General features: G+C 52.7%; 1 protein-coding gene across 2 annotated transcripts in view; it reads right to left on the reverse strand.

The window, feature by feature from the left end:
• LIMK1 (LIM domain kinase 1) overlaps window positions 1–23,008 on the reverse strand; it is a 38,500-nt gene that overhangs the window by 4,978 nt on the left and 10,514 nt on the right. For both annotated transcript variants that reach the window (XM_024250320.3, XM_063725971.1), the window contains 11 exons: window positions 20,512–20,650; window positions 20,097–20,206; window positions 18,047–18,253; window positions 11,293–11,398; window positions 11,031–11,197; window positions 10,082–10,265; window positions 9,315–9,401; window positions 8,243–8,374; window positions 5,566–5,625; window positions 5,277–5,342; window positions 1,294–1,450 (listed from right to left, as the gene is read on the reverse strand). In XM_024250320.3, coding sequence (XP_024106088.2) covers window positions 1,294–1,450; window positions 5,277–5,342; window positions 5,566–5,625; window positions 8,243–8,374; window positions 9,315–9,401; window positions 10,082–10,265; window positions 11,031–11,197; window positions 11,293–11,398; window positions 18,047–18,253; window positions 20,097–20,206; window positions 20,512–20,650 — 1,415 coding nt within the window. The remainder of the gene's footprint in view (window positions 1–1,293; window positions 1,451–5,276; window positions 5,343–5,565; window positions 5,626–8,242; window positions 8,375–9,314; window positions 9,402–10,081; window positions 10,266–11,030; window positions 11,198–11,292; window positions 11,399–18,046; window positions 18,254–20,096; window positions 20,207–20,511; window positions 20,651–23,008) is intronic.

Genomic DNA, 23,008 nt, shown 5'->3' on the forward strand with positions numbered 1-23,008 from the left:
CTTTATAACCTATAATCTGGGCATATATAGGACCACTGACAGCAAAGAAATGGACTGGGGGAGGCAGACCCTGTGGGAGGCACAATTATGGCCCCCAAAGATGACTGCGTCCTGATCCCTGGGACTTGTATACGTCCTACCTTCCATCGAACTCTGCAGATGGGATTAAGTTGAGGGTCTTGAGATGGAGGACTGATTTTGGATTATCCAGGTGGGCCCAATGTCACCATAAGGGTCCCTATCAGAAGGATGGAGGGCTGGGCATGGTGGCTCATGCCTGGAATCCCAGCACTTTGAAAGGCCAAGGCAGGAGGATCGCCTGAAGCCAGGAGTTTGGGACCAGCCTGGGCAACATAGTGAGACCCCCGTCTCTATTAAAAATTAAAAAAATTAGCTGGGTGTGGTGTTTCATGCCTGTGGTCCCAGCTATTCAGGAGGCTGGGGTGGGATGACAGTTTGAGCCCAGAAGGTTGAGGCTGCAGTGAGCTATGGTGGCACCACTGCACTCCAGCCTGGGCAACAGAGCGAGACCCTGTCTCTTAAAAAAAAAAAAAAAAAAAAAAAAAAAAGGAAGGAGGAAGGTTAGAGCCAGGGAAGGAGATGCGGGGATGGATTCAGAGATCAGAGAAGAGAAGATGCTTTATGGCCAGCCCTGAAGATGGAGAGGGCAGCAACATGAGGAATGAGGAAGCCTCCATGAGCCAGAAAAGGTAAGAAAACAGGTGCCCGGAGCCTGCAGGAGCTCACCCTGCTGGCGCCTTGATTTCAGCCCGGTGAGGCTGACGCTGGACTTCAGACTCCAAAACTGTATGATCATTTATTTAAGCCACTAAGTGTCTTTTATTTATTTATTTTTTGAGATGGAGTTTCGCTCGTCACCCAGACTGGAATGCAATGGCGCGATCTTGGCTCGCTGCAACCTCTGCCTCCCGGGTTCAAGCGATTCTCCTGCCTCAGCTTCCCTAGTAGCTGGGATTACAGGCACCTGCCACCATGCCCAGCTAATTTTTGTATTTTTAGTAAAGAACTGGGGTTTCACCATGTTGGCTAGGCTGGTCTCGAACTCCTGACCTCAGGCGATCCACTCACCTCAGCCTCCCAAACTGCTGGGATTACAGGCATGAGCCACCGTGCCTGGCTGCCACTAAGTGTCTTATAGGAGAAACAGGACCCACAGGGTAACTGAAGAGCCAAGGAGGCTGGGAGGGGCCAGGGGCTCGGGAGGTTGCAGCTCTGCTGGGCTCCCCCATGGCTTCCCGTGAGGGCCATGACGGGCAGGGCTGAACCACTCACCGTTGATCATCTCGGGCGCCATCCAGTAGGGGTTGCCCACCACGGTGTAGCGCTTCTTGCGGTCTGGCTTCTTGAGGCTCCGCAGGTCCTCAGAATGAGTCTTCTCGTCCACCATGAGCCGCGCCAGCCCGAAGTCAGCCACCACCACATTCTTGTTCTGGGAGGGTGAAGCCGGGTCACGCTGGGACCCGATCCTGGTACTGCCCGCTTGGCCTGCCCCTCCCCGGGGCCCCAAGACAACCAGTAGACAGCCCAGAGAACATACCTCTGATACGCTGTATTGGCACAGGGTGGCACTCCTTCCTTCCCTAAACCCATCGGCTCTTTGCAAATGGAGCTGCTGGAAGCACCTGAAGATAGCAGTGTGGCTTCCTCCCTCCCACCACACGCTGCACCCTCTGCCCCCTCCCCACCTGCTCCCCAAACCGTCCCAGCGGCCCCACTGCTCCCTCCTGCAAGCGCTCCCTCCCACCTACGAGGGCACTGATGCGGCTTTGTTTCGGAAAGAAGACAGGAATTCTGTTTTTTTTTTAAACGGAGTCTTGCTCTGTCGCCCAGGCTGGAGCGCAGTGGCGTGATCTCGGCTCACTGCAACCTCCACCTCCCAGGTTCAAGCGATTCTCCTGCCTCACCCTCCTGAGTAGCTGGGACTACAGGTGCCTGCCACCACGCCTGGCTAATTTTTGTATTTTTAGTAAAGACAGGGGTTTCACCACACTTGGCTAGGCTGGTCTCGAACTCCTGACCTCAAGTGATCCACCCACTGCGGCCTATCAAAGTGCTGGGATTACAGGTGTGAGCCACTGCGCCCATCAAGACAGGAATTTTGATTATAGACCCAGGTCCTGTGCAGGTCTATAAATTTATTTATAAATAATAAATAAATAAATTTATTATTTATTTAGGTTGATTGACTGATTGAGATAGGGTCTTGCTATGTTGCCTAGACTGGTCTTCAACTTCTGGCCTCAAGTGATCCACCTGCCTCAGCCTTTCAAAGTGCTGGGATTACAGGAGTAAGCCACCATACCTGGCCCAATTTTATCTTTTTTTGTTTTTTTTTTTTTTGTGAGTTGGAGTCTTGCTCTGTCGCCCAGGTTGAAGCGCAGTGGCACGATCTCAGCTCACTGCAAGCTCTGCCTCCCGGGTTCACGCCATTCTCCTGCCTCAGCCTCCCAAGTAGCTGGGACTACAGGCGCCTGCCACCACGCCCAGCTAATTTTTTGTATTTTTAGTAGAGACGGGGTTTCACCGTGTTAGCCAGGATGGTGTCGATCTCCTGACCTCGTAATCTGCCCACCTCGGCCTCCCAAAGTGCTGGGATTACAGGCGTGAGCCATCGTGCCTGGCCTAATTTTATCTTTAATATTCCCAATAAGCAGGTGAGGTCTATGTTTTTTGCTTTTCGGGTTTTTTTTTTTTTTTTTTTTTTTTGAGGCAGAGTCTCCCTCCCGTGGCCCAGGCTGGAGTGCAGTGGCACAAACACAGCTCATTGCAGCCTCGACTTCCCAGGCTCAAGCGATCCTCCCACCTCCACCTCCTGAGTAGCTGGTACTATAGATACTTGCCACCATGCCAGCTAATTTTTTAATTTTTTTGTAGAGATAATTTTTTTTATTTTTTTGCCATGTTGCCTGGCTGGTCTTAAACTCCTGGGCTCAAGCAATCTGCCCACCTTGGACTCCCAAAGTGCTGGGATTACAGGTGTAAGCCAACACAGGTCTATGTTATTTTTTATTTTTTTATTTTTTTTGAGATGGAGTCCCACTCTGTTGCTGGAGTGCAGTGACGTGATCTCGGTTCACAGCAACCTCCACCTCCCGGCTTCAAGCAATTCTGCCTCAGTCTCATGAGTAGCTGAGACTACAGGTACCCACCACCACACCCTGCTAATTTTTGTATTTTTAGTAGAGAGGGGTCTCACTGTGTTGGCGAGGCTGGTCTTGAACTCCTGACCTCAAGTGATCTGCCCGCCTCGGTCTCCCAAAGTGTTGGGATTACAGGCGTGAGCCACTGTGCCTGGCTTGTTGCTGTTTTAAAAACAGGGGCTCGCTCTGTTGCCCAGGCTGGAGTGCAGTGACACAATCAGAGCTCACTGTAACATTTACCTCCTGGACTCAAGGGATCCTCCCATCTAGCCTTCCAACTAGCTGGGACTAAAGACCCATATCACCATGCCTGACCTGATTCTAACAGTATTAAGAGGCAGGGCCTGTAAGAGGTGATTGGGTCACGAGGGCTCTGTATGAATTAACGGATTAATGGGTTATTGAGGGACCAGGTTAGTTACCACAAGAGTGGGTCCGTATAATGGTCAGTTTGGGGGTCTCTTGTCAGCCCCTCTCGCCATGTGATGCTTTTTTTTTTTTTGAGATGGTGTCTGACTCTGTCACCCAGGCTGGAGTGTAGTGGCATAATCTCAGCTCACTACAACCTCTGCCTCCTGGGTTCAAGCAATTCTCCTGCCTCAGCCTCCCGAGTAGCTGGGATTACAGACATGCGCCACCATGCCCGCTAATTTTTGAATTTTTAGTAGAAACAGGGTTTTGCCATGTTGGCCAGGCTGGTCTTGAACTCCTGGCTTCAAGTGATCCACCCACCTCGGCCTCCCAAAGTGCTGGGATTACAGGCGTGAGCCACAGTGCCCGGCCTTGTTTTGTTTTGTTTTTTGAGACAGGGTCTGGCTCTGTCTCCCAGGCTGGAGTAGAGTAGTACAATCTCGGCTCACTGCAACCTCTACCTCCCAGGCTCAAGTGATCCTCCCACCTCAGCCTCCCAGGTAGTTGGGACCACAGGCTTATGCCACCACGTCTGGCTATTCCATTTTGTATTTTTGGCAGAGATGGGCTTTCGTCATGTTGCCCAGGCTGGTCTCAAACTCCTGACCTCAAGCAATCCACCTGCCTTGGCCTTCCAAATTGCTGGGATTTGAGGTGTCAGCCACCGTGCCCGGCACATTTCTGTTGTTTTGAGCCATCTGGTTCACACTACTTCATGATGGCAGCCCCAGGACACGAATATACCACCTCTCCATATGGGCATGGTTACTCGCTCCTCTGCTTTTGGTGGAGAACCGGGCTCCCCTCCCTTGCCAATCCTTAGACACTGGGCTCTTTGCCTGCCCAGTCCCCTGCTTAAATATCCACCTAAAGCCTCCTCTTTTTTTTTGAGATGGAGTCTCGCTGTGTCGCCCAGGCTGGAGTGTGGTGGCGCGATCTCGGCTCACTGCAAGCTCCGCCTCCTGGGTTCACACCATTCTCCTGCCTCAGCCTCCCAAGTAGCTGGGACTATAGGCACCCACCACCACACCCGGCTAATTTTTTGTATTTTTAGTAGAGATGGGGTTTCACCATGTTGGCCAGGCTGGTCTTGAACTCCTGGCTTCAAGTGATCCACCCACCTCGGCCTCCCAAAGTGCTCGGATTATAGGCATGAACCACAGTGCCCGTGTTAGCCAGGATGGTCTCGATCTCCTGACCTCGTGATCCGCCCGCCTTGGCCTCCCAAAGTGCTGGGATTACAGGTGTGAGCCACCGTGCCCAGCCAAGCTTCCTCTTTCAGGAAGCCTGCTCTGACCACTCCAGCCCACATGCCTATGCCCCCACTCTGTGGCCCCCAGATGCCGGTGCTGTCTGGTGTAGCCCGTGGCCACTCTGCTGTGGGCTGCGCTCTATGAAGACCATGGTCCTGGTCCTTTGCAGCTTACATGTCACTTTCTCCTTCATTGATTTATGAGACCCTCCTACCAGCCTGGGATGCTGATGGTCCACCATGAGTCAGTGGCAGAGACAGGACTCAAACCCAAGTCTGTCTGCCTCCTGACCCTGCGCTCTTCCCCATGGGCTGCTGCCCCCCACTCCCACCTCAAACTGAAGTCATGGAGGCAACCCAGGGGCCTCCAGTTCTGGGAAGGCCCTGAGGCTGGGAGTGGGTGGGCTCCTGCTGTCTCCCGACACCCAGCCACGTGGGGCCCTGGTACTCACCTCTCGGACCAGGCAGTTGTGGGAGTTGAGGTCTCGGTGGATAATGTTCATGGAGTGGAGGTAGGCCTGGGGGCGGGGACACGGGAGTCAGGGGGCAGCTGTGCAGAGGGACCCCAGCCCATTCTGGCCCCCCAGGAACTCCCTCCGCTCCCACCCCAATCAGACCAGTCGGGACGATTCTTCCCACTCTCCCATCGACCCCCTCTGCCCTCTTTCAAAGCTTCTTTGTGGGTTGTTTGCAAATTCCTGGTGGGATTATGAGTGGAGTTGGAGCACCCGGCTCACTCACCATCCCTGACGCGATGTCCTTGGCAAAGCTCACTCTCTGGCTCCATGGGTACTGGCTGTCCTGGGATGGAGAAATAATGGCTAGGGTGGGGCCGGCAGGGGCCCCGGTGGCAGGGATGGTTGCATGAGAGAGAGGCAGGAAGGGGCAAGCGTCCTAGAGGGTCCCATGGGTTCCCCAACACCCCGATTTCTTCGGGCACACACAACTGTCTGCTTCTAAGGAGTATGAGTCAACATAGCTCACAGACATTATTTCCTTTTTTTTTTTTCTTTAGATGGAGTCTCACTCTGTCTCCCAGGGTGGAGTGCGGTGGTACCATCTCAGCTCCCTACAACCTTCGCCTCCGGGGCTCAAGTGATTCTTGTGTCTCAGCCTCCTGAGTGTCTAGGACTATGGGCATGCGCCACCATGCCTGGCTAATTTTTTGTATTTTTAGTAGAGACGGGGTTTCACCATGTTGGTCAGGCTGGTCTTGAACTCCTGACCTCAGGTGATCTGCTCACCTTGGCCTCCCAGTGTTGGGATTACAGGCGTGAGCCACTGCACCCAGCCTCAAGCAATTCTCCTGCCTCAGCCTCCCAAGCAGCTGGGATTACAGGTGTCCACCATCAAACCCAGCTAATTTTTGTAGTTTTAGTAGAGATGGGGTTTTACCATGTTGGCCAGGCTGGTCTCAAACTCCTAACCTGAAGTGATCCACCTGCCTCAGCCTCCCAAAGTGCTGGCATTACAGGCGTGAGCCACCGCACCCGGCCCCTACAAACATTATTTCCTAACAGAACTGATTTCAAACTCTAAGCAGGGATATTCCTCTATAGCTCCCAATCTGCCTCCTCTGAGAAAACAAGCTATATTTATTTTCTATAAAATCTCATCTTTCTGTCGGGTGCGGTGGCTCACGCCTGTAATCCCAACACTTTGGGAGGCCAGAGCAGGTGGATCACATGAGGTCAGGAGTTTGAGACCAGCCTGACCAACATGGTGAAACCTTGTCTCTACTAAAAATGCAAAAATTAGCCAGGTGTGGTGGCGGGCTCCTGTAATCCCAGCTACTCAGGAGGCTGAGGCAGGAGAATTGATTGAACCCGGGAGATGGAGGCTGCAGTGAGCCGAGATCACGCCATTGCACTTCAGGCTGGACAATAAGAGCAAAACTCCATCTCAGAAACAAACAAACAAACAAATAACTCATCTTTCTAGGTTTTTAAAAAATTGGAACCAACTTTCACAGACAGGTAAGAGGTAGAAGGGCCCAGCCAGGTCACCTGCGGAGTGGCAGCACTGAGCCACGCCAGGAGAACGGGGCTTTGGGCTCAAATCATTAGGGGGTGATGCCTCATTCTCAAACCCCATCCCCTTGGAGATCTTTATTTTTTATCGAGACAGGGTCTCACTCTATCACTCAGGCTGGAGTGCAGCCTCGACCTCCTGTGCTCAAGTGATCCTTCTGCCTCAGCCTCCCGTGGAGCTGGAACCACAGGCATGTGCCACCACATTTGGCTAATTTTTTGATTTTTTTTTGTAGAGATGGGATAGGATCTCATTACGTTGTCCAAGCTGGTCTTGACCTCCTGACCTCTAGCGATCCTCCTGCCTCGGCCTTCCAAAGTTTGGGAATTCAGGTGTGAGCCACTGCGCTTGGCTCAGCCCAGAGTTTCTAAATTGCACCTGACAACGGAACCCGTTGTGTCAAGTTACACCTAGCAGGAGCCCATAGGGTCCACACCTTGGATACAAGGTAATCCAACCTAAGGAAGATCCCATGGTCTCAGGGTGGTACAGCAATGGGGCTGGAGGCCAGGACTGGATCCCCAGGGCGTGGTCCAGCACAGGGCTCTGTGAGGCTTCCTCCAAGTGCTTTTTTTTTTTGAGACGGAGTCTCGCTGTCACCCGGGCTGGAGTGCAGTGGCGCGATCTTGGCTTACTGCAGGCTCTGCCCCCCGGATTCAACGCCATTCTCCTGCCTCAGCCTCCCAAGTAGCTGGGACTACAGGCACCCGCCACCTCGCCCGGCTAATTTTTTGTATTTTTAGTAGAGATGGGTTAACCAGGATGGTCTTGAACTCCTGACCTCAGGTGATCTGCCAACCTCAGTCTCCCAAAGTGCTGGGATTACAGGCGCCTGACACCAGGCCCGGCTAATTTTTGTATTTTTAGTAGAGACAGGGTTTCACCATGTTGGCCAGGCTGGTCTTGGACTCCTGACCTCAGGTGATCTGCTGGCCTCAGCCTCCCAAAGTGCTGAGATTACAGGCATGAGCCACTGCATCTGGCCTGAGCACTTTATTTCTAAAGATGGATTTGTAATTTTATTCAAATCCTCAAGGAAAGCTCTGAATTTTATTTTAGTTTTTGAGATAGGGTCTTGCTCTGTGGTCCAGGCTGGAGTGCAGTGATGAGATCATAGCTCACTGCAGCCTTGAATTCCTGGCCTCAAGTGATCCTCTTGCTTTGGGCTCCCAAAGTGCTAGAATAACAGGTGTGCACTATTGTACCTGGCCTTTCCCAGCTTTAGATGGAGTCGGTCGCTCCCCTATTTGATTAGGAATCAGGGTTCAAAGGGCCTTTGAGACCCCTGTGGCTGCCCCCCATTGAAGAGATGAGACTGAGGCTCACAGAGGGAGCTGCTTTGCCTGGGGCCGCATAGCGGGGATGGCTGGCTCTGCCCAGGACTCACCATGCTCTTGATGATGCCCCGGAGCGTGCCACCCTTGATGTACTCAGTGATGAAGTTGAGCCTCTTGTCCTTGTAGAGCACCCCGATGAACTTGAGCACGTTGGGGTGTTCCAGGCATCGCATGACTTTCACCTGGCGGGGCACAAACAGTCTGGGCCTGGACTCTGTGTGGTCTGAGCTGTACTTGGGTCTGCTCCTCCCTTCTCCATCCCACCAGGGGCTGTAGGCGGTCTCAAAGATACGGAACCCCCAGCTCCCTTCTCCTGCCTCTGCCACACCCACTGGCGTGCTGTGCCCTCTGCTTGAGCTGCTCCCACCTCCAGTGATGCTCTTTTTCCCAGTCCCCTGCCTGCATTTACTTTCTTTTTTCTTTTTTTTTTTTTTGAGAAGGAGTCTCACTCTGTCGTCCAGGCTGGAGTGCAGTGGCACAATCTTGGCTCACTGCAACCTCCGCCTCCTGAGTTCAAGAAATTCTCCTGCCTCAGCCTCCCGAGTAGCTGGGATGACAGGCACCACCACCACCATGCCGGGCTAATTTTTGTATTTTTAGTAGAGACGGGGTTTTACCATGTTGGCCAGGCTGGTCTCGAACTCCTGACCTCAAGTGATCCACCCGGCTCAGCCTCCCAAAATACTGGGATTACAGGCGTGAGCCACTGTGCCCGACCAATGCAGTTACTTTTTTTTTTTTTGGACACAGGGTCTTGCCTCATTCCCCAGGCTGGAGTGCAGTGGTGCGATCATGGCTCATTGCAGCCTCCAACTCCTGGGCTCAAGCGATCCTCCCACCTCAGCCCCCTGAGTAGCTGGGATGACAGGTGCACATCGCCAAGCTCGGTTAATTTGAAATTTTTTGTAGAGACAGGGTCTTGCTATGCTGCCCAGGTTGGTCTCAAAGTATCCTCTCTCCTTAACCTCCCAGAGTGTTGGGATTACAGGCGTGAGCCACTACGCCTGGCCTGCTCGCTCTTCTTTAAATGGTTCCCAGAGCCCTTTTCCGACCTGTGTTGATGGGGCAGGGGTGAGCACCTGGAAGTCCCTCTGGAGAAAAGAGGGCATTCCGCTCACTGACCTCCTTGAGGAACGTCCTCTGGGTCTCCTCGTCAAACCGGATCAGCTCCTTCATCACCATCACCTCACCTGTCTCACGGTGTGTCACCTGCGTGTGGGACACAGAGGTGTGAAGACAGAGGCTCTGCTGTAAGCCCGCCTTCTAGGAAGCCCCATCTCCACCCCAGGACTGCCAGGGAGACGTGCAGATGGCTTCATACTCTAGGCTGTGCATGGGATGTTCCCAAATACCCAAGTGGATGGGATGTATTAATTTCTTGTCTTTTTTTTTTTTTTTTTTTTGAGATGGGGTCTTGCTCTGTTGCCCAGGCTGGAGTGCAGTGGCATGATCATAGCTCACTGCAGCCTTGAACTCCTGGCTCACGATCCTCCTGCCTAAGCCTCCCAAGTAGCTGGGACCACAGGCATGCACCACTATACCCAATTAATTTTTAAATTTTTTGTAGAGATGATGTCAAGACTGGTCTTGAATTCCTGGGCTCAAGCGATCCTACAGCCTTAGCCTCTCACAGTGCTGGGATTACAGGGATAAACCACTGTGCCTGGCTAGGAGCCACCTTTCAATGACCTCCCGCACATAAGGTCTCAGTCTACCTGTAGGAGGTCCCCTGCTCCTAATTAGCTCCAGGAGGCCAAGGGAGGAGAGGGCACTGGCCAGGGAGTCTAGAAGCCAGATACCCCTTCCACTGTGTATCCATAGACTGGGGAGGAAGGAGGATGGAGGGGTCCCACCCAGACTGTCCCCTGAGACCCTGGCATGCTCTGTACCTTGATAGCCTGGCCGAAGCAGCCCTTGCCCAGCACCTCCCCGTGGATGAGGTCCGACGGCCGGAAGATGCGGTGTGACCGGCAGACTACGCGGAGGGACTCAGAGCGACCCAGGTCCTTGCGCTGGGAGGCTGGGGAGCCCAGTGAGCCGGCACCCGGAGACCTGTCGATGCTGCAGCTCCTCCTGGGGGGCACATATGGTGCCCAGTGCCACCGGGGGACAGGTGGCACCCGGCCAAGGCCCTGCCCCTTCCTCCTCCTGCCTGCACGCCCTGTCCATGCCAGTCTATGCAATCACCCCGTGCTTTGGGAGGGCCCGCCTGGGACAGTCCAAAGGCTGCCCATCCCAGTGTCTCGGCCTATCCTGGCTCTAGCGGCAACCCCCAGCTCCCCGCAACCCCTCAGATCCCACTCTGTCATCCTCTTTTTTTTTGAGACAGAGTCTCACTCTGTTGCCCAGGCTGGAGTGTAGTGGCGTGACCTTGGCTCACTGCAACCTCCATCTCCTGGGTTCAAGTGATTCATCTGCCTCAGCCTCCCGAGTAGCTGGGACTACAGGCACCCGCCACCAAGCCCGGCTAATTTTTGTATTTTCAGTAAAGATGAGGTTTCCCATGTTGGCCAGGCTGGTCTTGAACTCCTGACCTCAGGTGATCCGTCTGCCTCGGCCTCCCAAAGTGCTGGGATTACAGGCATGAGCCACCACGCCTGGCCCTGTCCCCGGCTTTTTAAAAAATTTGTGTTTCCTCTTTTTTTTTGAGACTGGGTCTTGTTTTGTCACCCAGGCTGGAGAGCAGTGGTGTGATGGCAGCTCACTGCAGCCTCCACCTCCCTGGCTCAAGCCTGGGCTGCATTTGTGCAGGGCTGGCTCCCCGACCTAGGTCCCACAGCCCCTGGGCCCCAGCAGGAGTGAAAGCACCCAGCTGAACTGAGGAGCAGGCTGACTTACAAGACAGGTTTCTGCCGGGCAGAGCTGCCCGCCTCCCCGCTGGGAGTATAAGCCGGAGAGCTCAGGGGGCTGGTCTCAGGCCCCAGCCCGTGGCCCAGTGTATCGTGAGGGTCATGCTCGAGGGTCAGCTGGAGCAGGCGGCTGGTTTCCTGAATCAGCAGGTCAATCTGGGGACAGCAGGCATGTGAACGGGGGTGGAGTGGGGATGGGGCTAGGCACGAAGGCACTACCTCCCATCCGCCCCCCAGACTCAGGACCGTACCTCGTCCAGGGGCACATTTCGGATGGGCGTGCCATTGATTTCCAAGATCCGGTCTCCGACGTGGATGGAATTCTTCACATCTGGGCTCATGCAGCCCGGATCCACTCTGTGGGCAAGGCAGGCGTCAGGCCAGTGCCCACATATCCCTCAGAGCCCCAACAGGAAACCAAGGCGAAGGGCACCAGATCCAGGGTGAGCAGGCAGAGGATTCTACTTCGTGAGACTGGGAAGTAGCAGATGGCCAGAACACCGAGTTCTGGTTTCAGGAGAGGAATTCTGTAATCAATTACTGATGTCTGCCACTGGTGTGAGCTGGAGAAAGGTGGCGCGCTTGTAGGCACTGGCCACCCACACGAGATGCTCAGCTGTTCCCATTCAATGGACCACTGTCTCCACCCTGGGGGAACAGATCTATCTATCCTTCCAACTCCCAGGTATGCTTGGTCTCGATTTTTGTTTTTTTTTTTTTTGGAGACAGAATCTCACTCTGTTACCCAGGCTGGAGTACAGTGGCACAATCTCAGCTCACTGCAGCCTCCACCTCCCGAGTTCAAGTGATTCTCGCACCTCAGCCTCCTGAGTAGCTGGGATTACAGGTGCACACCACCACACTCAGCTAATTTTTTTTGTATTTTTAGTAGAGACGGGGTTTCACCACATTTCCCAGGCTGGTCTCAAACTCGTGAGCTTGCGCAATCCGCCCGCCTTGGCCTCCCAAAGTGCTAGGACTGGCCGGGCGCAGTGGCTCACGCCTGTAATCCCAACAGTTTGGGAGGCCAAGGCGGATGGATTACTTGAAGTCAGGAGTTTGAGACCAGCCTGGCCAACATGGTGAAACCCCATCTCTACTGAAAATACAAAAATTAGCCAGTCGTGGCAGTGGGCGCCTGTAGTCCCAGCTACTTGGGAGGCTGAGGCAGGAATTGCTTGAACCTGGGAGGTGGAAGTTGCAGTGAGTCAAGATTCTGCCACTGCACTCCAGCCTGGGTGGACAGAGCGAGACTCCGTCGCAAAAACAAAATGCTAGGATTACAGACATGAGTCACTGCGCCTGGCCTGCCTGGTATGCTTGGGGCAGATGAGTGCCTTGGGTCCCAAAAAGGTCCTGGATTAGTGGCTTCTTATCTGACTCCCAAACTCACCCTGCAAGAAGAGGCCAAGCTCTACTGCTCCTGCATTGGCAGGAGGGAGCTGGCAGCTTGCCCTGAACCACAACTGCAGAGTGAGGACGGGAAAGAGACCCTCCACCAGTGCCCATAAGCTAACTCACAAAAAGACCAATTTGCCAAATTTACTTATTTCTTTTAACTCTTCGGTGTTAGGGACCTGGTTTTCTTTTCTTTTTTTTTTTTTTGAGACAGAGTTTTGCTCTTGTTGCCCAGGCTGGAGTGCAATGGAGTGATCATTGCAACCTCCGCCCCCCAGGTTCAAGTGATTCTCCTGCCTCGGGCTCCTGAGTAGCTGGGATTACAGGCATGTGCCACCACGCCTGGCTAATTTTGTATTTTTAGTGGAGACGGGGTTTCTCTATGTTGGTCAGGCTGGTCTTGAACTCCTGACCTCAGGTAATCCGCCCACCTTGGCCTCCCAAAGTGCTGGGATTATAGGCGTGAGCCACCACGCCCGGCCTGGGACCTGGTTTTCATTTTGCCTCATAAAAGCTTTTTAGGGTACGCTCACTTTGTCTCTGCCCTAGGTCCTGGAGATGGAAAAGCGGATGGGGGTAAGGCAGAGAGGGGACTGAGAACTTTAAGAAAAACAGGGCCAGGTGCGGTGGCTCACGCCTGGAATCCCAGCACTTTGGGAGGCCAAGGTGGGAGGATTGCTTGAGACTAGGGGTTTGAGACCGGCCTGGGCAGCAGAGCAAGACCCCATCTCTATGAAGTTTTTACAGAAAATTAGCTGAGCATGGTGGCACACTCCTGTAATCCCAGCTATTTGGGAGGCTGAGGTGGGAGGATCACTTGAGGTCAGGAGTTTGAGACCAGCCTGAGCAAAATAGTGAGACCTCACCGTTACAAAAAATAAAAAATTAGCCAGGCATGGTGGTGCTGCCTGTAGTCCCAGCTACTTGAGAGGCTGAGGCAGGAGGATCGCTTGAGTCCATGAGGTCGAGGCTGCAGTGAGCTATGATCGTGTCACTGCACTCCAGCCTGGGCAACAGAGTGAGACCCTATCTCAAAAAAACAACCAAGCAAACAAAGAGACTATTCTTGTATGGGGGAGAAGCTCTTCATTATATTAACAAATGCAGAAGGAAGAACAGAGTTAGAAATTCAGCATTTGGTAGCCACCCTAGTAATAATCGCTACAGGCAAGAATCATCAATAGATGCTAAAATCATTTGGGGAAGGGTTTTTGGGAACAGGATATTTACAGACTCAAATCTCACAAATGGTTTATTGATGACAAAGGGAAAAAAATCCTTACAGTAGAGAAAAAACAAGTAATCAAAGTGAACATCCTCAGCAAAGGGCATACTGACATCATATGTCTCCCGGCAAGATCCACTCGGAAGAACAGAGGATCACTTATGCAGTATCAGGCCAAACCCGCAGAGCCTGTCTCCCTAAGAGGAAACATCAGTCAAACCCAAATGGGAGGGCGGGTGCGATGGCTCACGCCTGTAATCCCAGCACTTTGGGAAGCTGAGGCGGGAGGATCACTTGAGCCTAGGAGTCTGAGACTAGCCTGGGCAACACAGTGAGACCCTGTCTCTCTTTAAAAAAAAAAAAAAAAAAAAAGGAAAAACATTTTACTTTAATGACTACTTCAAAATGTACACTTCAAAAATGTCAAGATCATGAAGGGCAATGAAAGGCTGAGGAAATGGCCAGGCGCAGTGGTTCATGCCTGTAAACCCAGCATTTTGGGAGGCTGAGGTGGGTGGATCATTTGAGGTCAGGAGTTCAAGACCAGCCTGGGCAACATGGTGAAACCCCGTCTCTAATAAAAATACAAAAATTAGGCATGCATGATGGTGCACACCTGTAATCTCAGCTACTTAGGAGGCTGAGGCAGGAGAATCACTTAAGCCCGAAGGCGGAGGTTGCAATAAGCTGAGATTGCGCCATTGCGCTCCAGTCTGGGCAATAAGAGCAAAACTCCATCTCAAAAAAAAAAAAAAAAGAAGATACTGATGAGACATGCCGATTAAATGCAATGTTGATCATGGACTGGATTGTGCATCAGGGGGAGATTGCTATAAAGGACAGTTCAGTAGTTCAGTATAGAGACAATTGGCAAAATTTGAATATGGTCTGTGTATTAGATAATGGTATCAATGTTAAATTTTGAAAATGTGATCACTGAACTATAAGATACAATTGATAATTATATAAGAGAATGCCTAGCCAGGCGTGGTGGCCCATGCCTGTAGTCCCAGCTACTTGGGAGGCAGAGGTGGGAGGATCACTTGAGCCCGGGAGGTTGAGGCTGCAGTGAGCTGTGATTGCATCACTGCACTCCAGCCTGGTTGACAGTGATACCCTGTCTCCAGAAAAAAAAAAGAGAAGGCCCTTCTGTAGCATATTTGTGGGGGAGTCAATGATCCCTGCAACTTACTCCCAAACGATCAATAAATAACAACATGTACATATATGTACAAATATAAACAAGTCACTAAACATGTATATGTATCTGTATCCATATATGTATATATAGAGAGACACACATATAACTCCCAAATATGGCAGTTACGAATTGGTGAACCTTGGTGAAGGGTGTGTATGTATTCAACGGACTTATTATTTTAGCAAATTTTCTATAAATCTGCAAAATGCGAAGATGAAAAGTTGAAAAAAACCAAAGAAAATATTTTCATTGATACGGGCTTTGCATGCATATAACCTTAAAAATGAGCCAGGCATGGCGGCTCACGCCTGTAATCCCAGCACTTTGGGAGGCCAATGTGGGAGGATCACTTGAGCCCAGGAGTTCAAGACTAGCCTGGGCGACACAGCAAGACTCAGTCTCTACAAAAAATTAAAAAATTAGCTGGGTGTGGTGGTGTGTGCCTGTAGTCTCACTACTCAGGAGGCCGAGGTGAGTGGATTGCTTGAGCACAGGCGTTTGAGGCTACAGTGAGCTATGATGGTGCCACTGTACTCTAGCCTGTATGACAGAGCAAGACCCTGTCTCAAAAAAAATTGCGTGTGTGTATATATATATATATCATACATATATAAATTCCTTAGAATCTCATATCCTCTCCCTTGGTTTGCTAAAGCAGCAGGTGGCCTGGATAAATTAGACCTTCCTTAAAACGCTGCTATACACAAAATGAAAAGTGGTCAGCTAAAACCAGTTTAAAACAAGTAAATCTTTGGCAAGCTGGGCTCTTTCTGGGAAGGGTGTGGCTCTTTGCAGAAATTACTGGGATGTTCCAGATGTTGGCTGGGCAGAATGCTTACCCAGTGAGGCAGACAGGGAGGAGACGTCATTAACTCTCTTCTTTATTTTTATTTTAGAGATAGGGTCTCGCTCTGTCGCCCAAGCTGGAATGCAGTGGTGTCAGCATAGCTCACTGCAGCCTCCACCTCCTGGGCTCAAGCAATCCTCTCACCTCAGTCCTCCGAAGTGGCTGAGATAAAAGGCATGAGCCGCTGCACCCAGCTGATTGTCTTCATTTCTAAAATTCTGCCTGGATTTCAGGGACCAGCTGCAGCCTCTGACTCTGTGGGGACCTCCCTTGGCCCTCTGGTAAGAGCCGTTGGTCTGGGAGTTTCCTCATCTCTTTCAAGCAGCTGTCTGCTCACTCATGTATGTAAAGCAGCTGCTGGCTTGGCTGATGTCAAGGATGGAGACACACAGTCAAGCCCAGTATAATTTTCTGTCCCCAGGGCCACCTTCACATCTCACCAGTGCCTATGCAGCGCCAGGCACCTGCCAGGTGTACAAGAAACATTCACTGCATCAAATGAAAGCTAGCACTTGGGAGGGCCGGGCGCAGTGGCTCACGCCTGTAATCCCAGCACTTTGGGAAGCTGAGGCAGGCGGATCATGAGGTCAGGAGATTGAGACCATCCTGGCTAACACGGTGAAACCCTGTCTCTACTAAATATAAAAAAAAATTAGCCGGGCATGGTGGCGGGCGCCTGTAGTCTCAGCTACTTGGGAGGCTGAGGCGGGAGAATGGCGTGAACCCAGGAGGTGGAGCTTGCAGTGAGCCGAGACCACACCACTGCACTCCGGCCTGGGCGACAGAGCGAGACTCTGTCTCGAGAAAAAAAAAAAAAAAGAGAGAGAGAAAGCTAGCCCTTGGGCCGGGCACGGTGGCTCACAGCTGTAATCCCGGCACTTTGGGAGGCTGAGAAGGGAGGATCACTTGAGCCCAGGAGTTTGAAACGAGCCTGGCCAACATGGTGAAACTCTGTCTTTACTAAAAATACAAAAATTAGCCACGTGTGGTCGCCTGTAGTCCCAGCTACTCGGGAGGCTGAGGTGCAAGAATTGCTTGAACCTGGGGGGTGGAGGTTGCAGTGAGCTGGTATCACACCTCTGCACCCCAGCCTGGGCGACAGAGTGAGACTGTCTCAAAAAAAAAGGAAAGTGACCAATTGCCCAAAAGTGGAAACACTGCATGCTACTTCTCAAGGTGTCAATAAACGCTCCACAGAAATCTTAGAAAGCTCCAAGGTATCCAACCCCCTCATTGTTCAAACAGACCCCCAAAGCCTAGAGAGAAAGGAGCTGCTCAAAGTCACACAGTAATCTAATCTTTATGGGCCCTGCCCCATTTTTTTGAGACAGGGTTTTGCTCTACTGCCCAGGCTAGAGTGCAGTGGTGCAATTATAGCTCACTGTAGCCACGACTTCCTGGGCTCAAGAGATCCTTCCACTTCAGCCTCCCAAGTAGCTGTGACTACAATGTTGCCCAGGCTGGTTTCGAACTCCTGGCCTCAAGTGATCCTCCCATCTCAGCCTCCCAAATAGTTTCGATTATAAGTGTGAGCAACCATGCCCAGCCTTTATGTGTTCAGTGATTTCACCATGCCTGGCTAATTTTTATTTTATTTTATTATTATTTTTTTTTTGTAGAGATGCAGGTCTCGCTATGTTGCCCAAGCTGGTCTCAAACTTCTGGCCTTAAGTGATCCTCCCACTTTGGCCTCCCAAAGTGCTGGGATTACAGGTGTGAGTTACTGCGCGCGGCCTTTTCACTCATTCCTGACTTGGTTCCTCCTCTTTCTTGTTGGATCAGACATGGACTAAAGAAAATGTCTTTTTATTTTTTGAGTGTGTTTTTTTTATTTTTATTTTTCTGATACAGAGTTACACTCTTGCTGCCCAGCCTGGAGTGCAATGGCAGTCTGGGCTCACTGCAACCTCCACCTCCTGGGTTCAAGTGATTCTCCTGCCTCAGCCTCCCAAGCAGCTGGGACTATAGGCACACACTACCATGCCCGGCTACGTTTGTATTTTTAGTAGAGATGGGGTTTCACCACATTGCCCAGGCTGGTCTCAAACTCCTGACCTCAGGTGATCCACCCACCTCAGCCTCCCAAAGTGCTGAGATTACAGGTGTGAGCCACCACGCCTGGTTGAAAATGTCTTTTTATTTTATCTGGCATTTGTAATGGTATTCAGAGGAATAACTGGGCCAGAAATCTGGCAAACCAGGTTGTCAGAACTGGGCCCCATCTGTACCCGAACACTCGTCCATTCATTTTCAGGGCCCCCAGTGCCAGACTCTGCCACCCACATCAACAGCCACAGCCACACCGATGGCAGCCTCGGCAGGCCGGCCACTCACCCCTGGACGCGGACGGTGTGTGAGTGCTCAGTGCCACAGCCTGGTGGGCCATGCGGGGGGTCGATGGAGACTGAAAGTCCACGCTTGCCATGAGATGAGGCTGGGATGGACACTAGGGTGACGGTGTGGGGCAGGTGGGAGCCGGGGGAGTCAGGCAGGATCTGCTCGATGACGGGGGTCACCACAGTCTGGTAGTAGCAGTGCCCGCTGCAAGAGCCGCCAGGGATGGGAAGAAAAAAGTGTCAAGGGCGTCATCAATTTCAGCATCTCTGCAGCCCCCAGCCCCAGGCTCTTCCCCCACCCCCTTCCTTTTTTTTTTTTTTGAGATGGAGTCTCACTCTGTTGATTACAACACTGCACCCCAACCTGGGTGACAAAGTGAGACTCCGTCTCAAAAGAAAAGGAAAGCTAGCAATTGTCCAAAAGTGCAGCGGTGTGATCTTGGCTCACTGTAACCTCCGCCTCCTGGGTTCAAGCGATTCTCCTGCCTCAGCTTCCTGAGTAGCTGGGATTATAGGCACGCACCACCATGCCTGGCTAATTTCTTATTTTTAGTAGAGACGGTTTCACCATGTTGGCCAGGCTGGCCTCAAACTCCAGACCTCAGGTGATCCGCCTGCCTCAGCCTCCCAAAGTGCTGGGACTACAGGGGTGAGCCAGTGCACCTGGCCAGCTTTCTTTTCTTTCACTCCTCCTATGGAACTGGGAGCAGGAACTGTGCGTGCCCAGCCAGCCCTCATCCCTCTGAGTCATTCGGGTCTGTCTACTTGCTGTGATCCTGTAAGGCAGCCAGGACAAGGCCTGAGGATAAATTCAGTTCAGGAGGAAGTCATTAAAAGCCCATCTGGGATCAAGCCACGTTGTCCTCTAATCCAGCTTGATCAGTGTTGTATAAGAAAGAATCTGTCTGGGTTTTGTCCTGATTCCTGGGAGGGAGACTCTAAGTCCTTGGAATGGGGTATCTTTGTTATTCACGAGCCCCTCGGACTGTTTCTGAGTTGATACTAATGAGATGACTCAGCCCCACAAAGACACATCATGTGATTTGAAGAGGGTTGCAGCTTTCAGCCAGCCTGACCTCCAAGAATGGGGGGCTAGAGACTAAGTTTGATCACACAGCCAATGACTCAATCAGTCATGACGACGTAATGAAATCCCAATAAAAACTCTGGCTGCTGAAGCTCAGTGAAGCTTCCTGGTTGGTGATCACATTGATGTGCTAGGGGAGGGAGGGGAGATGCTTCTTCATTTGGTCGGACCTGAGCTGTGTCCTTCATAATAAAACTGGAATCCTAAATGGAGGCTTTCCTGAGTTCTGTGAGTCTGTTAGCCAACGATCAAACTTGGCAGGGTCTTGGGAGTCCCTGAATTTGTAGCCAGTCGGTCAGAAGTGTGAGTGGGTTGGGGACCCCTGAACTTGTGGCTGGTGTCTAAAGAGGGAGCAGTTGTGCTGGGGATGGTGTTCTTAACTTGTGGTATCTACCCCAACTCTGGTGGTTTGTGCCAGCACCATGCTGCAGTCATGGCCAGTAAGAAAGCTGATGTCTGAGGCTTTTTTTTTTTTTTGAGACAGTCTTGCTCTGTTGCCCAGGCTGGAGGGCAGTGGTGCAATCTCGACTCACTGCAACCTCTACCTCCCAGGTTCAAGCAAGTCTCCTGCCTCAGCCTCCTGAGTAGCTGGGATTACAGGCACCCACCACCACACCTGGTTAATTTTTGTATTTTTAATAGAGATGGGGTTCCACCATGTTGGCCAGGCTGGTCTTGAATTCCTGGCCTCAAGGGATCCACCCGTCTCAGATTCCCAGAGTGCTGGGATTACAGGCGTGAGCCAGCATGCCTGGCCGTCTGAGGCTTTTTCACACTGACTTCTGTGTGTTATTTCTCACTTGTTTCCATGCCGGGACGGGAAAGGAGATATGAACATTCGCCCCAAAAAACCTCACCCCATGGGAAAGGGCAGGAGGCCCGGGTGTGGGGGTGTCAGCATCCTTGCAGATCTGTGACACAGGTGGGACCCCCAGGCTCAGGGAGGGGCCAAGGAACTCACCAGTACAGCTTGGAGTGCTCCACCAGTGTGTAGGTGTCCCCGTCACCGATAAAGGTCCCACATGTGAGGCAGATGAAACACTCGGGGTGGTACTTCAGCTCCCCAGCCACCTGGTGCGGGGGTGAGGAGGGAACAGCCCAGCTCAGCAGCCCCAGCAACCCCAACAGATCCTCCCCTAGGCCTCTTCGAAGGGCGTCACCAAAAAAAACAACTGCAGGGACCCGGCTGGCCAGCTGCTGAGCTCCTGGACAGAGCTGGCTCCATAGATGGGGGCACTGAGGGATATAGACAGACAGTCAGGCTCAGAAAGCAGCTCCAAAGACCAGCAAAAAGGAGACCAGGAGAGAGACCTGGAGCATGGGGTCTGCTTGGATACCCCCACCCCAGGCGAGTGTGCAAGGCAGGGGGCGCTCACCATAACCAGTCCCTTGGTGATTTGCTCCGAGCACCCATGGCAGGACTCGCCATAGCGGGCCCAGTAGTCCTTCTTGCAGAAGAGCTGCCCATCCTTCTCATAGTACTGGTGCGACAGGGAGGCACTGCAGTCACAACACCTGCAGGAGAGGGGCTGGGCTGAGACGTCCACTCCCGCCCTCCTCCACCTCACCTGGGCTCCTGCCTCGGCTACAGGCACCTTTGTAAGAATTAGAACAAGTTTTCTTTTTGTTTGTTTTTTGAGACGGAGTCTTGCTCTGTCACCAGGCTGCAGTGCAGTGGCTCGATCTCGGCTCACTGCAACCTCTGCCTCCTGGGTTCAAGTGATCCTCCTGCCTCAGCCTCCTGAGTAGCTGGGACTACAGGCACACACCACCACGCCCAGCTAATTTTTTGTATTTTTAGTAGAGATGGGGTTTCACCACCTTGGCCAGGATGGTCTCGATCTCTTGACCTCATGATCTGCCTGCCTCGGCCTCTCAAAGCGGTAGCTCACACCTGTAATCCCAGCACTTTGGGAGGCCAAGGTGGGCAGATCACTTGGGGTCAGGAGTCCGAGACCAGCCTGGCCAACATGGCGAAACCCAGTCTCCACTAAAAATACAAAAACTAGCCAGGAATGGTGGTGGGCACCTGTAATCCCAGCTACTCGGGAGGCTGAGGCAGAAGAATTGCTTGAACCTGGGAGACAGAGGTTGCAGTGAGCCAAAATTGTGCCACTGCACTGCAGCCCGGACAACAGAGTGAGACTTTGTCTCCAAAAAAAAAGCAAAATGGATGAGAATCCCCAGGTGTGCAGGGTCATCAAAGCCAGGTTCGCCTGTTTGCTCACTAGAGGCTACCAAGGAGGCCTGGGGTTGGTGGGGCCTTGAAGGGCAGATGTGGAGGAATGCCAGGCTGTAGGTGCCACAACACAGGCCGGGGTTAGACCCACATTCCCGGCTTTTTCGCAGCCAAGCATCCTGGTGGGGTAGGGACCAGCAGCCCTGCCCAGCCAGGATGAACAAATATAGAAGTGTGGGTCTGGGATGGGCATGGTGGCTCATGCCTGTAATCTCAGCACTTCAGGAAGCTAAGGTGGGAGGATCACTTGAGGCCAGAGGTTTGAGGCCAGCCTGGGCAACACAGTAAGACCCTATCTCTTAAAAAAATTATTAAAAAATTAGCCAGGATACAGTGGTGTGGTCCTGTACTCCCAGCTACTAGGGAGGCTGGGGAGGGAGGATCGCTTGAGCCCAGGAGTTCAAGGCTGCAGTGCGCTATGATTACACCACTGCACTCCAGCTGGGTGACACAGCAAGACCCTCTCTCTAAAAAATAAAATAAACCAAATGCAGGTGCCCCAGTGAACCCGCAGGCACACATGTACCCCCCTGGGTCCTGCTGTGGGTGGGCATGTCTGGGTCAGGGTACAGACCCACACAGAGAACAGGCTAGGGGGTCCGTCCCGCTCTGCCACTGTTTGGGTGCTATGGGTAGGTCACAGAGGGACAGAAGAACCAGGCTCCAAAGGGCCACAATCTAGGAGAGAGGCAGGTAGGAAACACTGGGACCTGGATGAGATGAGGGACCCTTAAGGGCTGTTTCCTACCCAGGAAACTCTCCACCGCCTGGGGCCTGCATGGGTATCACTCATGCACTGTCTGCTAATGCTAATTAACTGTAACTAGGGAACTGGGGTTGAGGAGGGGAGTTCAGCAGTAAGCTGGCAGGACACTGTCCCTTTAAGAGGATCCAGCCAGTTCCCCTTTGTCTGGGAGCCTGGGGGAAGGGCTGGGATGTAAAGGGGAGCAGAAAATGCCAGGGTTTGGAAGCCTGTGGGTGGAGGGTACATCCAGGAAGGGGGGCCTGGTGCATTCCTCCATGGGGGTGGAGAATGCGGAGGCTGGGCCACCGGAGGTGGTGGCAGTGGCAGGGGCAGCAGGAGACACGACGTCAGGGTCACTGCCCCCACTCGGTGCACAGCAGGGGGCCGGCAGTTCACCGGATCACCGCGGGGGTGGGGTGGAGGAAGGAAGGTGGTGAGGGGGGTGGTCCACAGGGCACCTCCCATCCTGGGGCTCTAACCTAATTCGAAAGGAGTGCTGCAGCTGGGAGGCCAGGCCGACTTTGGGTCTGCCCTCGCAGAAGCCCCCACGCCTGGTGCAGACCAATGACTCGCTTCCTGCCCTTACACCGATCACACATGACCTCGGTCACAAGGGTGCCACATCACAGGAGTGCCCCTCACTCCTGCCTGCAGGAAGCAGGGCCCCCGCATGCCTCTGCAGTGGGCGGTGGGTGGGTGGGGGATTAGGAACTGCTGTAACCAAGTGTCCCCATCCCGGGGAGGAAACGCTCTTCCGCAGCCTGGAAACTGCTACTGGTCCATTCACTCGCTCATGCAGAAACTCACAAACCTTCATCACTGTTGCTCACTTTCAGCAGCTGCGAAAGACCCAGCGGTGATGACTCACCCGAGGGTTTGAGTGCACTTG

This window comes from Pongo abelii, chromosome 6 (assembly GCF_028885655.2).
Source record: "Pongo abelii isolate AG06213 chromosome 6, NHGRI_mPonAbe1-v2.0_pri, whole genome shotgun sequence".
NCBI classification, from domain to species: domain Eukaryota; kingdom Metazoa; phylum Chordata; class Mammalia; order Primates; family Hominidae; genus Pongo; species Pongo abelii.